We start from the raw sequence: 15,312 nt of genomic DNA on the forward strand, positions 1-15,312 counted from the left end.
TGGGTGGATGTCTTAGTCCGTTCAGGCTGCTATAGCAAAGTACCATCAACTGGGCGGCTTGTAAACAACAGAAATTTCTCTCTCACAGTTCTGGAGGCTGGAAGGCCAAGATCAAGGCACCGGCGGATTCTGTGTCTAGTGAGGGCTCACTTCCTTGTTCATAGATGGCATTTTCTCACTGTGTCCTCACACAAGCCACAATTTAGAAAAATTAAAATTTAACTTTATTTTGAAATAATTTTAAGTTTAAATAAAAATTGTAGCTATAGTACATAGCGCTCCCGTATACCTTTCATTCAGATTTTCTGATTGTTGACTTTTCTGAATCATTTGAGAATAAGTTGCACAATGATGCCTCTTTACTTCTTAATACTCTAGTATATATATCTCAAGTTCAAGGACACACTCTGACATAACCCTAGTGCAACCATCAAAATTAGGAATTAACATTGACTCAATATTACATCTAATCCACAGACCCTGTTCAGATGTCACCTATTGTCCCCATGCTGTCGGCTATGGGTCTAGGATGCAGTCCGGAATCATGTGTTGCATATAGTTGTCATGTCTCTTTAGCCTCCTTCACTCTGGAAAAGTTCTTCAGACTTTCCTTGTCTTTTAGGACCTTGATATTTTTATCGAGTACAGTCCAATTACTGTATGTCCCTTAATTTGGGATTATCTGAGGCTTCCTTAGGATTTCTGTGTTTTTGGCAGGAATACCACAAGGGTGATGCTCTGCTTTCTCAGTACATCCCAGAAGGAGACACACTCTGTTAGTTTGTCCCAATGCTGGTGATGTTAACTATTATCACTTGGTTAAGATGGGGTCTGCCAGGTTTCTCTACTGTAAAATTTATTAATAAATATGTTATACTTACTAATTAATAAGTATTTTGTGGAGTGATACTTTGAGAATATGTAAATAACTGTTCCTTATCAAATTTTCATTTATTAGATGTAGCATTTATTGATGACTTCTGCCTAAATCAATTATTGGTATGATGGTTGGAAAATGGTAATTTTTCAAATTCGATCATTCCTTCTAGATTTATTAGTTGGTGTTCGGTTGTAGGGTAGAGCTTTCTTTCGTGTATATTTAGTAATTAATTCTTTTTGTTGTTGTTGTTGAGGAAGATTCGCCCTGAGCTAACATTTGTTGCCAATCTTCCTCTATTTTGTATATGGGTCAACACCACAACATGGCCGCTGACAAGTGGTATATGTCCACACCCGGGAACTGAACCTGGGCCACTGAAGCAGAGGGCGCTGAACTTAACTACTAGGCCACCGGGCCGGCCCCAATTCTTTTTTTTTTTTAATCTACATAGACTCCTGGATTCTTATTTTGCATAAAAGGTTACAACCCATCACTATCAGTATTTATTTTGATCCTCAAATTGCTGCAGACTTGGTCAGTGGGAGCTCCTACAAGCCAGCTCCTGTGTCCTTTTGATATATCCCCATCATTCTTTGAGCACTTTCTTACTGTCTGGTCCAACAAGATACTCTAGACTCCTTCTATATTTCCCCTGCCTGGGAAATGGAATTGGCCATTTCTTCAGGGAACCTCACTTCTTTTATTAGAGAATGATATTTAGAAATGAATACCTGATTGCTAGGTCTGATCATTACTTCTGAGATGTTACTGCTTCTATGCTCTCTCAGTGTACAGAGCTTAGAAATACATTGCATTAGTTTTCTATTGCTGCTGTAACAAATTATCATGAACTTTTAACAGGATTCATCTGATTAGATTGGGCCCACCTGGATAATCCAGGAGTGTCTCCCCATCTGAGTCCTCAACTTCAATCACATCTACAAGTTCCTTTTGTCTAAATCCGGGGATTAGGACATGGACATCATTGATGGGGACCGTTATTCTGCCTAACACATATATGAATGTGTTAAGACTTTTGGGACACCCTTCACACACACACATCTGTATTTCTCTCTCTCTCTCTCTCATCTAGCCATAGCCATAATTTCACACTAATACGTCGAATTCCAATCCAACAACACAGGGTTTATTCTAGCTATCCCTCTTTCCATACTTGTAATTCCTGTGAGAACCTGGCTCCCATTATCCTCCATGAATACTTATTTGCTCAACTCCTCCTTATGTAACCAAAACCCCAGCTGCACCAGCTGAAATCTCAGCCCACACATGCCAGTTTCCCCCTCCCTCAACCCATACACGCAGGCCGAAAGCTTGGCCCAGAGGAAGAGGAAGAAGGAAGGAGGAAGCCAGTAAATTAAATTTTTAGGTGACAAAGGATAGAAAATTATGGACGTGTTCCAACAAATAGGTGTCAAGAACTGTGAAGGTGCTGAGATTTTGCCCTACTTATAAGTGACAAGCTCGCCTGCCACAGCTTCATGGATGCTGGCAAAGGACATGAGACTCCTGGGTCAGAGGTAAAGGACTTTATTCCTCACAGCACAGCAGGCAGCATGAGCTTCATGTTTGTGTTGGTTCCCTTTGCCTCCCAAGTCCCAAGAGGGAGTACAGAGGGGCCTAGGTGGATGGGACATAGCCAAGGAACTCCTGACTCAGGGAACCTGACTCTTTTATAATGGGATGCAAGAAAACTTCCCTAGCCACTGCTTAGGACGAAGACATTATCTTTATAATACTGGACTGTAAGCAAGCCTGCCCTCCACTCCAGAGGATTGTATGGCTGTTCACTATACAAACATCCTCAGAAAGATAGTCTGGAACAACAGACATGCAGAAGCAAGAAAGATCCATGGAGAATTGCCTCCCAATAACAGATTGACTTCTAAAAAGTTACTTGTAACTCAAAACATGTTTTCCTGTGGAAATAATGATTAATGGTGGTTTCTGGGCTTCTCCGTGAAGACTAATATATATAGACCATAATAGTGCTGAGCTCGAGTGCTGTGCTAACAGAAGCAGCCGTAGTCTACAGGGAGAGGTTATTTGATACACAAGAAAAACGAAGGGAGGAGGTAAAGGGATTAACATCTATGGATCATCTGATATATTTTAGTTGCTTTACATTCTGTTTTAGTTTTCGGCCAATTCTATGAGAAATGATAGTAATGTTCAATTTACATATAACAAAGCCAAGACTCAGGAAGGTTAATAAGTTGTCCAAAGCTAATAACTGGCTGAGGTGGGATTTAAACCCAAGTTTGTCAGTCTCTAAAGGAGCCCCCCACCCCCACGACACCACATTTCCACTTCCTGGGTACAGGGCTCACCCTGCTTGAGGTGAAGTTTACCTTGACATTCTTCCTCCTTGAGTTCTGCCCCCTTCCCCTGTACCCTGCAGCTCCTCTCCTTCACTTTCGCTGGTGCCCCAGTCTTCCCTGACCCACCCCAAAGGACCCCTAGGTTAAAAATTGCTTCCCTTCCTTCAGTAGCTTCAATTGGACTTTTCAGATTTCTTTGAGTAGCTGAATTGAGAGCTCAGACGAAAACACTGGATGAAATTGACTTGCAATTAGTTCGAGAATGATGGTCTTTACCCATTTCAAGAGCGTTTTTTACCCTTCATCTTCAGTGGACAGCTGGCTCCAGAAGAGTCCTCATTGATGGGACTACTACGTACGCACTGTCACACGTGGGGCTGTTAGCAACTAACCTGTGGACAAGTCTCCTGCAAAGACCTGGTCACACTTTGTTGAAATTTCATTAGTTTTCTGCTAATGTCCTTTTTCTGTTCCAGGATCCCATCCAATATGTCATATTACATTTAGCTCTCATGTCTCTGTGGGCTCCTCTGGGCTGTACCAGTTTCTCAGACTGTCCTTGTTTTTGATAACCTTGACAGTTTTAAGGAGTATTGGTCAGGTATTTTTTAGAATGTCCCTCAGTTTGGTTTTGTCTGATGTCTTTCTCAGGATTAGATTGGGGTTATGGGTTTTTTGGGAGGAGGACCACAGAGGTAAAGTGCCACTCTCATCATATCATGTCAGGGGTACATGCTATCAACATGACATCACTTTTGATATTAACCTGGGTCATCTGGTTGAGAGAGTATTTGCCAGGTTTCTTCGCTGTAAAGTTTCTCCCCGACCTCGTTTCCATACTGTGCCCTTGGAAGCAAGTCACTGAGTGTAGCCCACATTTAAGGGGTGGGAGCTATGGTCCACCTTTTTGAGGGAGGAGCGTCTACATCAATTATTGGGGATTCTTCTATATGAGAGATTTGCCTTTTCTCCCTTGTTTATTTGTTCAATCATTTATTTATATCAGTATAGACTCATGGGTATTTATTTTATACTTTGAGTTATAATCCAATACTACGTTGTTATTATTATTATTGCCCAAATTGTTCCAGTTTTGGCCATTGGACACGCTTTCACTTGGCTCCTGCATCTTTTTTACATACCCCCATCATTTTCTTTTTTGAGCACTTCCTGCACTTCCTTACTTTTCTAGCACAACAAGGTGCTCCCGGCTCATCTTGTATATTCCCTGATCCAGCCCTAGAATCAACCATTTCTCCAATGAGTCCTGGTTCTTTTTATTGGAGAATGGTATCAGAATGCAAGATCTGGGCACTGGGTGTGATTTGTATTTTAATTTTGTAGAAATATGAAGCATTCAGGAAGACTTACACACACAAAGTGGATCAACTCAGTGACCATTCCAGTATAGCCACAATTTATGCAAGAAATATATCTACTATACTATCGGGATATGCCTGTGCAGGCTTCCACCACTGTGGAAGGACATGCAGAAAGCAGGAGCAATGGAGACCTGTGTCGGGGAGAGCTGGGAGGCTAGGTGGGGTGGAGACTTACTTTTCATGTACACTCTTGTTCTCTCTGGATGTCGACCATGCACATGAATTACCCATTTAAAAGACAGGCTGAAGTGCGGAAGGGTGGGAAGTGAATCTGAAGGGTGAATGGAAGGTATCTAGCTCCCACATCATCTCCTCTGCAGTGTCCTCTTTAACTTTCTTCTCTTCCTCCATTTCTTCCTTCAAGAGTATGTGCTGAATTCCTGAAATCCATCTGTATTTGTGCTGCCACTATGCAATAATGTGAAGATCGCTTTTGAGGGGCCCTGGCCTAAAATACACTTACCTTTTTATTTAGGTGACCAGGTGGCCTCTAGGAAAGCAAGGGCTGCTGTACGACCGGAGCTGGATGGTTGTGAATCACAACGGCATTTGCCTGAGTCAGAAGCAGGAGCCCCGGCTCTGCCTGATCCAGCCCTTCATTGACCTGCAGCAAGGGATCATGGTCGTCAAAGCCAAAGGTGTGAACACTGGGGTCATTTTCACAGAGCAGCTGTCAAGAGCTTTTTTACTTATATGAAAGTAAAATAATGGCTTCTCCTCTACCGAATATTAAATTATCCTAAAGTGAGTGAATTGATGTCTAGGAGAGACAACAAAAAGTTTGTTGCTCTTGTGTTTTTTGGGAAATTTCTGGGAAGAGATAAAGGTCTGACAGTCCAATCAGAAAGTAAAGAGGTGTAAATTTTGGAATTATATGATGTCCTTTTCACTTACATTCCTTTTATTTCCTTCACTTATCAGAATATGTGTTGCAAGCTTTAATTCTTCCGTGCTGACTTTTATTATAAACCATCTGACATATATAAAAGTATAGACCAGCTCTGTCCCATGGAACTTTATGTGATGGAAATGTTCAATATCTACATTGTCCAGTTTGGTAGCCACCAGTCACATATGGCTACTGAGAACTTGAAATATAGCTAGTGGGACTGCAGAACTGAATTTTAAATTTTATTTAATTTTGATTAATTTAAATTACTGCATGTGGCTAGTGGCTACAGTGTTAGGACAGATATAGAGAATAATGTAATAGGTAATTACAGGATCCAATTTTAACAATATTAACATGTGGTCACATCTACTTCAGATTCTTCCTCTCCCTCCTCCTCCTTCCCTTCCTCTCCCGCCTCCCCTTCCTCTTCCTTCCCTCCACCCTTTCTTCATTTGAGAAATAAAAACATCTCAGATATAGCTGAAATTCCCTGTATGTTTCTTCCTGATCTCACTCCTCCTCCTTCCCACTCCACCTACCATTTATAGAATATTCCAGTTTCCCTCCTAACTTGTAGCTGTACTTTTGTGATACCTTACATTTCTACACATTCATGATTCTGTTTCTTGGTAACAGATGTTCTGTTCTGTTCCAGGATTTATTTTTCTGTTGAACCAACAGGCCAGTGTTATTACCAGGGCTGTAGAATGAGTCTTGATACTGGTAGGGCACATCTTTCCACCTCATTCTTCCAAATTGTCTTGGCTATTCTTGGCCTTTTGTTCTCCTGTATGAATTTAAACACATGGACTGATTTGTGTAGCTCCTCCCACAATCAAGGTACAAAACAGTTCCATCACTCCGGAAAACTCCCTCATTGCTATCCCTTTGTAGTCTCTCTTCCCCTACCCTTAACACCCAGCAATCAGAGATCTCTTCTCTACCACTAGTTATATTTTTTTTGAGAATGTTATATAAATACAGTGTGTGACCTTTTTGAGATTGGCTGATGCCTTTGAGATCCGTCCAAGTTATTGCATGTATCAATAGTTTATTCCTTTTTATTGCTGACTAGTATTCCACTGTATGGGTGTACCACAATGTGTTTATCCATTCATCTGTTAAAGGACTTTGGGTTTTTTCCAGTTTTGAGCAATTATGAATAGAGCTGCTATAAACATTCATGTGCAGGTTTTTGGGTGACTAGAAGTTTTCATTTCTCTAGAATAAATACCTAGGAGTGGATTGCTAGGTCATATGGTAAGTGTGTGTTTACCTTTAAAAGAGACTGCCAAACCATTTTCTAGAATGACTGTACCATTTTGCATTTCTTCCAGCAATGTATGAATGTTCCAATTACTTCACATCCTGTCAGCCTTTGGTATTTTCAGTGTTTTTTATTTTATTCATTTTAATAGATGTGTAGTGGCATCTCATCATAGTAGTAATTTGTATTTCCCTAATGGCTAATGATGTCAAGCATCTTTGCATGTCCTTGCTTGCTCTTTTTATATTCGTTTTGAACCATGGATTACTTAGAAGTATATTGTTTAATTTCTACATAGTTAGAGATGTTCTTGTTTTCATTCTCCTATTGATTTTTAGTTTAATTCTATTAAACCCTCCAAGAGAGAGAACATAGTTTGTATGATTTTAATTCATTAAAATTTGCTAAAGTTTGGTTTATGACCAAGGATGTGATCTATTGCTATGAGTGTTCCATGCATAGTTAAAAAGAATGTATATTCTGCTGTTGTTGGGTGGAGTGTTCTATAAATGTCAATTAGATCCAATTGGTTGATGGTATTGCTGTTTTTCTATATACTTGCTGATTTTTCTGACTACTAGTTCTGTTGATAACTGAGAGAAGAGCGTTGAAGTCCCCAACTGTAATTGTGGATTTGTCTGTTTTTCCCTTTTAGATCTGTTAGTTTTTTCTTTACTTAGTATTATTATGTCTTCTTGGTAAATTGTTTCCTCTTTAAGTAATGTCTCTCTTTACAGATGGTAATTTTTCTTTGTTCCAAAGTGTGAAGTATGAAATTTTTTGTCTGATATTAATATAGCCACTTCAGCTCTATTTTGATTAGTGTTTACATGGTATATCATTTCCACTCTTTTAGTTATTTCTTCTAGCTTTATTGATATTTATTTAACATACTATGAAATATATCCATTTAAAGTGTGCAGTTCAGTGTTTTTTTGTATATTCACAAGGTTTTACAACCATCACCACAATCAATTTTAGAACATCTTCATCACCCCAAAGAGAAACCCCATACCCATTAGCAGTCACTCCCTATTCCCAACCTCACCCCCAGGCCCTGGCAACCACTAATCTACTTTCTGTTTCTATATATTTGCCTATTCTAGATGTTTCATATAAATGGAATCATACAATATGTGACTGGCTTCTTTCACTTAGCATAATGTTTTCAAGGATCATCCATACTGTTTATACTATTCCATTGTATGGATATACCATATGTTTTATCCATTCATCAGTTGATGGATATTTAGATTGTTTCCATTTTTTGGCTATTATGAATAATGCTGCTATAAACATTTGTGTACAAATTTTTATGTGGAAATATGTTTTCAGTTTTCTTGGGCATACACCTAGGAGTGGAATTTGCTGGGTCATAAGGTAACTTTATTTCTAGCATTTCCAGAGTGGCTACATTGCCACTTTACATTCCTACCAGCAATGTATGAAGTTTCCAATGTCTCCACATCCTCCTCAACACTTGTTTTTTTCTGTTATTGTTGTTTTAAATAGCCATCCTAGTGGGTGTGTAGTGGTACCTCATGTGGCTTTGATTTGCATTTCTCTAATGACTAATGATGTTGACCATCTTTTCATGTGTTTATTGGCCATTTGTACATCTTCAGAAAAATATCTATTCAAATTCTTTGCTTATTTATTTTTTAATTATTGAGTTGGATGAGTTCGTATATGTATATATATATCCCTTTTCAGAGCTATGATTTTTATTTTATTTATGTATTTATTTTTATTTTTATTTTTTTGTGAGGAAGATCAACCCTGAGCTAACATCCATGCTAATCCTCCTCTTTTTGCTGAGGAAGACCGGCTCTGAGCTAACATCTATTGCCAATCCTCCTCCTTTTTTTTCCCCAAAGCCCCAATAGATAGTTGTATATCATAGTTGCACATCCTTCTAGTTGCTGTATGTGGGACGCGGCCTCAGCATGGCCAGGGAAGCGGTGCGTTGGTGCGCGCCTGGGATCCGAACCCAGGCCACCAGTAGAGGAGCGCGCGCACTTAACCGCTAAGCCATGAGGTGGCCCTGAGAGCTATGATTTTTAAATATTTTCTCCCATTCTGTAAGTTGTCTTTTCACCTTCTTGATGGTTCCATTTTACTTTTAATCTGCCTATAACATTATTTTGAAGTGAGTTTCTTGAGCCACTATATAGTCAGCTCACGCTTTTTTATCCATTTTGACAATCTCTGTATTTTCGTTGGTGTGTCCTGTTGGGATTTTGATTGCAAAATCACGTATTTTGCAATCATATATTTGTAATCATATTTTGAGTGCAATGTCATATATTAATTTCAGGAGAATTTATATCATAATATTCAGTCTTTTATATATAATAGTATCTTTCTCCATTTAAGACTTCTTTACTCTAAAATTGTAATAATATTTTCTAGAAAATTTTTGCACATTTTTTGGTTATATAATAGTTTGTTGGGGTATTTTGAATACTATATTTTTTCTATTAAATGTTTTAATTGGTTATTAATGCCGTTTAGAAACAGTTTTGATTTTTGTATATAAATGTTTTACCCAGTACTTTTTCTGAATTCCTGTTAGTTTTATTTCTTGGTCTGAAGATTTTTCTCCCATGTTCTATGTAAATAGGCATACCATCCTCTAATAATGATGGTTTTGTATCTTCCTTTCCAATTTTTATTTCTCTTCTTTTTCTTATCTTACTGAATTAACTAGGCCTTCTTGTATAGTGTTGGAGCAGTGATGGAAGATATCCTTCTTTATTACTGATTTGAATAGAATGCTTCTAAAGTCTCAAAAATAAGAATGATGTTTACTGTAGGTTTTTGATAGATTTGTTTTACCAGGCTAAAGTAGCTCTTTTCTTATTTAGCCAAGAGTTTTCTGATGACTAATAGTCAATTCTTACTGAGCTCTTTCTCTGCATCTATTGGTTTTCATATTTTTCTCCTATAATCTATTAGTATGATGTCTTACATTAGTAAATTGTCTAGTACTGAACCATCCTTGCCCTCTTCGGAAGAAAAACACACTACTTAGCAATGATTTTTTGATACATTGATGGATTTGGTTTGCTAATTTTTTTTTAGTATTTTTGTACCTATTTTTATTAGTGAAGTTGATATGTCACCTTTTTTTATTGTACTTTATTGTTAAAATTCAGGTACCCAGGATATTAACATACAAAAAGAGTTTAGTAGATTACTCCTCTTTCTATCCTCTGAAGCATAAAAATATATATCATGAGTATAATAGAGTTTATCTCAGAATGTAAGGAATGGGAGAGAGAAAGAAAACAAATACCCAAATGTGTTCCACTCCAAATTAGCAGCCTTTTGTGAGGTGGCGTGGTGTCCCCCACATGTATCAGATATTCTGCTCACTTGTAGGGACTTCCAGCATTGTGGGTAGAGTAAGGGCATCCTTTGACAATGTAGGACAAGAAGAACTAAATAAGAATCAATAAAACAAGGCATTATGGTGGTTTCATGTGTGTGACTTGTCGCTCCCAAAGATTTTAGGCATCTTGAGTCCAGAGGTTGGTTTCTTTTATTTCTCTGTATCTCTGAACTGAGCACAGGGCTTAGTACATATGGAATGAACTCAGTCCCCATGAACTTTGTTGGGGGCCCTTGAGTTCAATCCACATAGGGATTCAGCACCCCAGATTTTGTTGCCTTAACAAGAGGCCTGTAATGATCTTTATAAGGCAACTGAGGGCCAAAGACCTTGAGTGATTTATCCAGAGTCTCGGGTAAGGGTAGAAAGAGGCTGAGCACAGGCCTCCCGCTGGCTGCCTAGAGATGCACTTGCACCACGGCACTTGTTCACATGCTGTCTCCCCTGCTGTGAGAGCTCCAAGCTCACTTTACTGCTCTCCACTGTGGGTGCATACAGCAGTTGGTTCCTCTTCTGGCCTTCCCCACAGGGGGACAGGAGTATGGAACTAGCTGTGCATGTGTAAGACGCAGACAAGCAGAGACATAGTTCATGGAATAACTGTTATACAAATTGTCACGTCTCTGTCTTTGTTGTGGTGAAAGGCCTGTTGTGATGGGCATGGGCCTAGGCAGCAGGCATGATCTGAGTCTTGTGAGTAGGAGTCAGGTACCAGTTTGCCGTGCCATGCTATGTCGTGTGTGTGATGAAGCAGGACCACGATGAGCAGGGATGCAGGTGTGCATGATGTGTGCTTGCCTGAGGGACAGGTTGGGTCATCCTGGTGAAAGTATGACTGGCAGCAATGCTGAGAGGGCTGGACGGCACAGGTGGGTCACACAGCAGGAGGTCCTGCTTCTGATGTCCACAGAGTAGGGGCCTCCACAAATTCAACTCGGAAGTCTTGACTTCATGCCTTTCGCTATAGTTTTAATGACTCATGGAGGACTAGAAGGAGTGCAGAGTGGCAGAGGACCTCAGCAATCCCAGCCTTTATCAAAGGTCTTTCCTTAATGGCATTGGATCAGTTTCCTTTAATTTCCTCCACATGTTTCACTATAATTTTAGTTAAAGAATGAATACCTTTAGTTGGGTAGTGGGTACATGAGTGTTAATTATTATTATTCTTTAAACTGTTACATACATATGTTATATACTCCTTTATATATATGATGTATAACAATTAAAAAAAAAAAAAAGAATAGCTTCCCAACCCCACTGATAGTTTTTTAGTGATAATGATGATTGATGCAGGAATCCAATTTGATGCTGACTCCTAGGGGCTCCTGAGAATTGACACTATGCCGAGATCTTTACAGAATGAGCCTTCATGCCTGCCCGTCTATTTCTAAAAGATTTTAGGTAGCTTAGAGAACAATGACCTTGGGATGTGGAGTCATCTAGAGGTAGAGAAATCTTTCAAAGGAATTTATAGTGTTCCGGGAACTGTGGATGTGACCGCCCCAGTGCAGGGTCTTCCACCAGAAAGCTGCTCAGTGAACACGCTATTGGTGGTACTGAAAATACTGAAGAGAATCTGCATTATAAAAAGATTTCCAAGACCCAGCCACTTATTGGATTCAACCAATTTCCGGGGTCATTAAAATTCTTGTGTATTTCACGATAATGGACTTTTACTTACATAGTTGTTCTTCTTCTGTGATGATAAATTTGTCTCTAACCTTTGTTCATTAGGGATGGAGCCTATAGAGGTGCCTCTTGAGGAAAACAATAAACAGGCTCAGATTTGCCAAAGCAAGGTCTGTGCGGACAGGTGAGACTCTGCAGCAGCTGAACTCTCAGGTCCATCTGGAGTTGTGCACTCTGCTCTAACTGCACTGGCTCCTTGCTCCTCTTCACACCGACCAAGCATGCACCCTCCTCAGGACTTTGCACTCACTGTTCCCTCTGCTTGGAATGCTCTTCCCCTATTTAGACCTCCTCAGGGCTCCTCCCTCACTTCCATCAGGTCTCTGCTGAAAAGCCCCCTTCTCAGAGGGGCCACCTGACCAGCCCCTCCCCGCTGCTTGCCCTGCTCTATTCTTCTTCACGTTTATTGTTTCCCCAGCATTTATCCTCAGTCCCTCTCACTAGATTGCCTCTCCGAGAGAGCAGGACTCTCTGTGTTGCTCCCTGCAGAGACTGGAACAGAGGGTGGTGTGGGAGGGAGATGAAGTTGGGAACCGTTCAGAGGAGGCATGTGGAGCTCAGGTGGGGTGGCTGCAGTGGAGTGGTAGGGGAAGACCTAATTCACATTTTGAAAAGAGTGGCTGGTGGGTGTAGAGTAGTTGGAAGGAGTCAGGGGGCAAGTGGGAAGGCCAGCTGAGCACCTGTGTGAGTAACACAGGCGGGACAAGATGGAGGGTTGGGCCAGGGTCAGGGAGAAAATCAGGTGGACGTCAGATTATATTCTGGAGGTACCATCATCTGAGCCAGCTGATGGATTGGCTGTGGAGGCTGCGGGTGAGGGAGTGTCAAGATGTCCCTCAGGTTGTATCATTTTCAGGTAATAACTCGTAAATTATATTCCGTACAGTTGTGGATTACTACCTAATTTGAGTTATTGGTGATAAATCATCTGCTAAAATTTCGAGGAAATGTAGAAAGTGAGGTTCAATGTAATAGCATTTCTATTTTATTTCTGGACTGTAAATGTTTACAAATCTGCTTATTGTATACATCAAATTCCTGTGTCTCTTTTTATCTAAATCTAATCTGGACCCCAAAACATATGGAATAGCAAATTTTCTGATTGTGGGAACTGATTCAATGGGTTCTCAGCCCATCTAATACCCTAACCAATTTACCCCCCAAATACTAAAACAGTTAACCAGAACAGTTCACTATGATAGAAGGTTTTTCAAATGCTAATTGCCTAGTAGTTAACACAATAAACTCACTAGTGGGTGTGTTTGTGCTCAGTAGCTGGTGATACTGCATAGTATGGAATCAGATTACATTTTCTTCTGCCCTGCAAACATATACTATCGTGTAAGTCATGAAATGATATGTCATATACTGAAGCTACATCTAAATTGGGCTCAAATTGTTAGAGCCCCAGGGTCACGCTGGGTGATGAAGGGCTACTCCCTCAGGAAAGGTGTGGTAGTGTGAGGATCGTGCTTAGCACAATTGAGCGTCACGGGCACTGGGCCATCCTGGAGGCCCAAGTGTTGAGCACACTGTCCATCCTCTTGCCAGTACTTGTGCCAATAAAGATTCATTACAGTAGATTTTCAATTTAAGGCAATGAATTTTGTGTATACATTTTTTGCATGTCACTATAGCAAATCATTTCATAGAGAGAAATATAGCCGTTTAGGGATACCTGTGATTATTTATCAGGTTCATTCATCCCTGATTGTACGTTTCATTTAGCTGCATCTGAGAGGAAAGCCGTTTTCTGGTTAACAAAGCTTTTCAGATAGCTAGAGGTTAGGCTTCTTATGCTCAGAACCATGAGTACTCGATGTAATGAAAACGGACTTTGGTGCAAGCTTTCAAAGCACTGGAGGGAATGTGCTACAAAGCGAGGTTTCGTTCTTCCCTTTCCTTTCCAGAACAGAAAGGCAGCTATTTTTCCCAATAGAAATGAAAAATAAGATAGGTTTTTCAATAATATCTATCTTGTAATCACGATGTAAGATATTAGCAATTTTGCATTATAAATTCTGATGTGTAGATTTAAAATTTTTTAAAAATCTTAAATTCTATTAAAAATTCTATGAGATTGAAGAGTCTTTTAAAAACTGGATCAAGAAATGTACTTATATTGGTAAGTTATAGGCGTAGTGTTCTTTTCACAAATCAAAGACATCAGTCCATGTGGCCTGGCCGTGAAAGAAAATGCTACAGTCGGGCGCGTAGTAAAAAATCAGGACACATGTCTCGATTCAAGGGCTTCTTAAAGCAACATAATGCTCTGGAAGCTCTCAAATTCTATGCTTTGTGGTTCTCAGTGGCTATAATTAATATAAACAACTTCTTTCAAGAGGAACTGCTGAAGCTTTTTATCTGATCTGAAAGCTTTGCGCCAGCCCCAGATCTCAGGTCTTCTTCCTGTGTCTGGGAGATCTCCCTGCCGCTTCCTGAGCACGCCTGTCCCTTTAGGCTTCCGTCTCCCTGGGAGCTCGATGTTTTTTTTGTTATATTATCTAACTTTTTACAGTTTAGATTATTTAAAGGAATACTGTATAACATTCACCATGCCTCCTTTTTTTTTTTTCCCCCCAGGGTAAATACTTATGATTGTGGAGAAGAAATTTCAAGCTGGTTGTCAAAGCTTTTGGGCCGTCCATGTCATTTGATCAAACAAAGTTCAAACTTTCAAAGAAACGCAAGGAAGAAACACGGCAAAGGTATCACATTTTGGATTGGTTCTCAGGGGCCAGGAGCTTGGGCTTACCCTTGCGTACGTCAAAATCAGCCCGAGAAGTGGATTTACAGGGCGACTTGCTCACGTACAGAGAGTGGGGTGGTCAGCCCTTGGCAGACAGGTGCTGCGGTGGCCCCCAGGTCAGCAGGACCCGCGTATGGTCTCCAGGATAACCCAGAGGAGGCCGAGGCGGGCTTCCAGCCAACTGCTTCATCTCTGCTCAAGCGCTCTGCCTCAGCCCTGCATGTTTAGAAGCACAGTTGTGTTTTGTTAAATAAAAACATTAGTAGCTTGCTGTGTCCTCAGATTGGATTTGGGAACAAGAAAACCTGGGTTTCTAGTCTTGGTTCCATCACCAAACGGTCGTGAGAGCTTGGCAAATACTTGAGCCTCATGGTGCCTCAACTTCTGTAGACCTCAACTACTTAGACTTTTTAAAGTTTTGATAATTTTTCCTGCCATAAGCTGTTCTTAGGATGAAGTGAGACAGCAGAGAAGAAAGTACTTTGAGAAGAGATCATTTTCGGGTGTCTGCTCATATGTCACCTTCTCAGGGAGGCCTTGCCTGACTGCTCTCCTTAGAACCAGAGCCTCCACTGAACCTGCCCAGCTCCCTTCCCTGTTGTGTTTTTCTCTGTGGCACTTTTCACATCCTACAGGCCATGCATTTTACTCACTTATTCTGCTTCTGTTCCGCCTTCCTTCTCCTAGATCATCAGCTCTGAGGAGGCAGGGATTTCTGTC

General features: G+C 40.3%; 1 protein-coding gene across 1 annotated transcript in view; it reads left to right on the forward strand.

Moving 5' to 3' along the window:
- The window catches only part of MOCOS (molybdenum cofactor sulfurase), a 54,630-nt gene that overhangs the window by 24,227 nt on the left and 15,091 nt on the right, over positions 1-15,312 (forward strand). The window contains exons 9-11 of the mRNA XM_004422470.3: positions 5,077-5,239; positions 11,889-11,967; positions 14,427-14,551. Of these exons, the coding sequence (XP_004422527.1) occupies positions 5,077-5,239; positions 11,889-11,967; positions 14,427-14,551 (367 nt within the window). The remainder of the gene's footprint in view (positions 1-5,076; positions 5,240-11,888; positions 11,968-14,426; positions 14,552-15,312) is intronic.

This window comes from Ceratotherium simum, chromosome 14, assembly GCF_057802395.1.
Source record: "Ceratotherium simum simum isolate JZ-2026a chromosome 14, ASM5780239v1, whole genome shotgun sequence".
In the NCBI taxonomy this organism is placed as follows: Eukaryota; Metazoa; Chordata; class Mammalia; order Perissodactyla; family Rhinocerotidae; genus Ceratotherium; species Ceratotherium simum.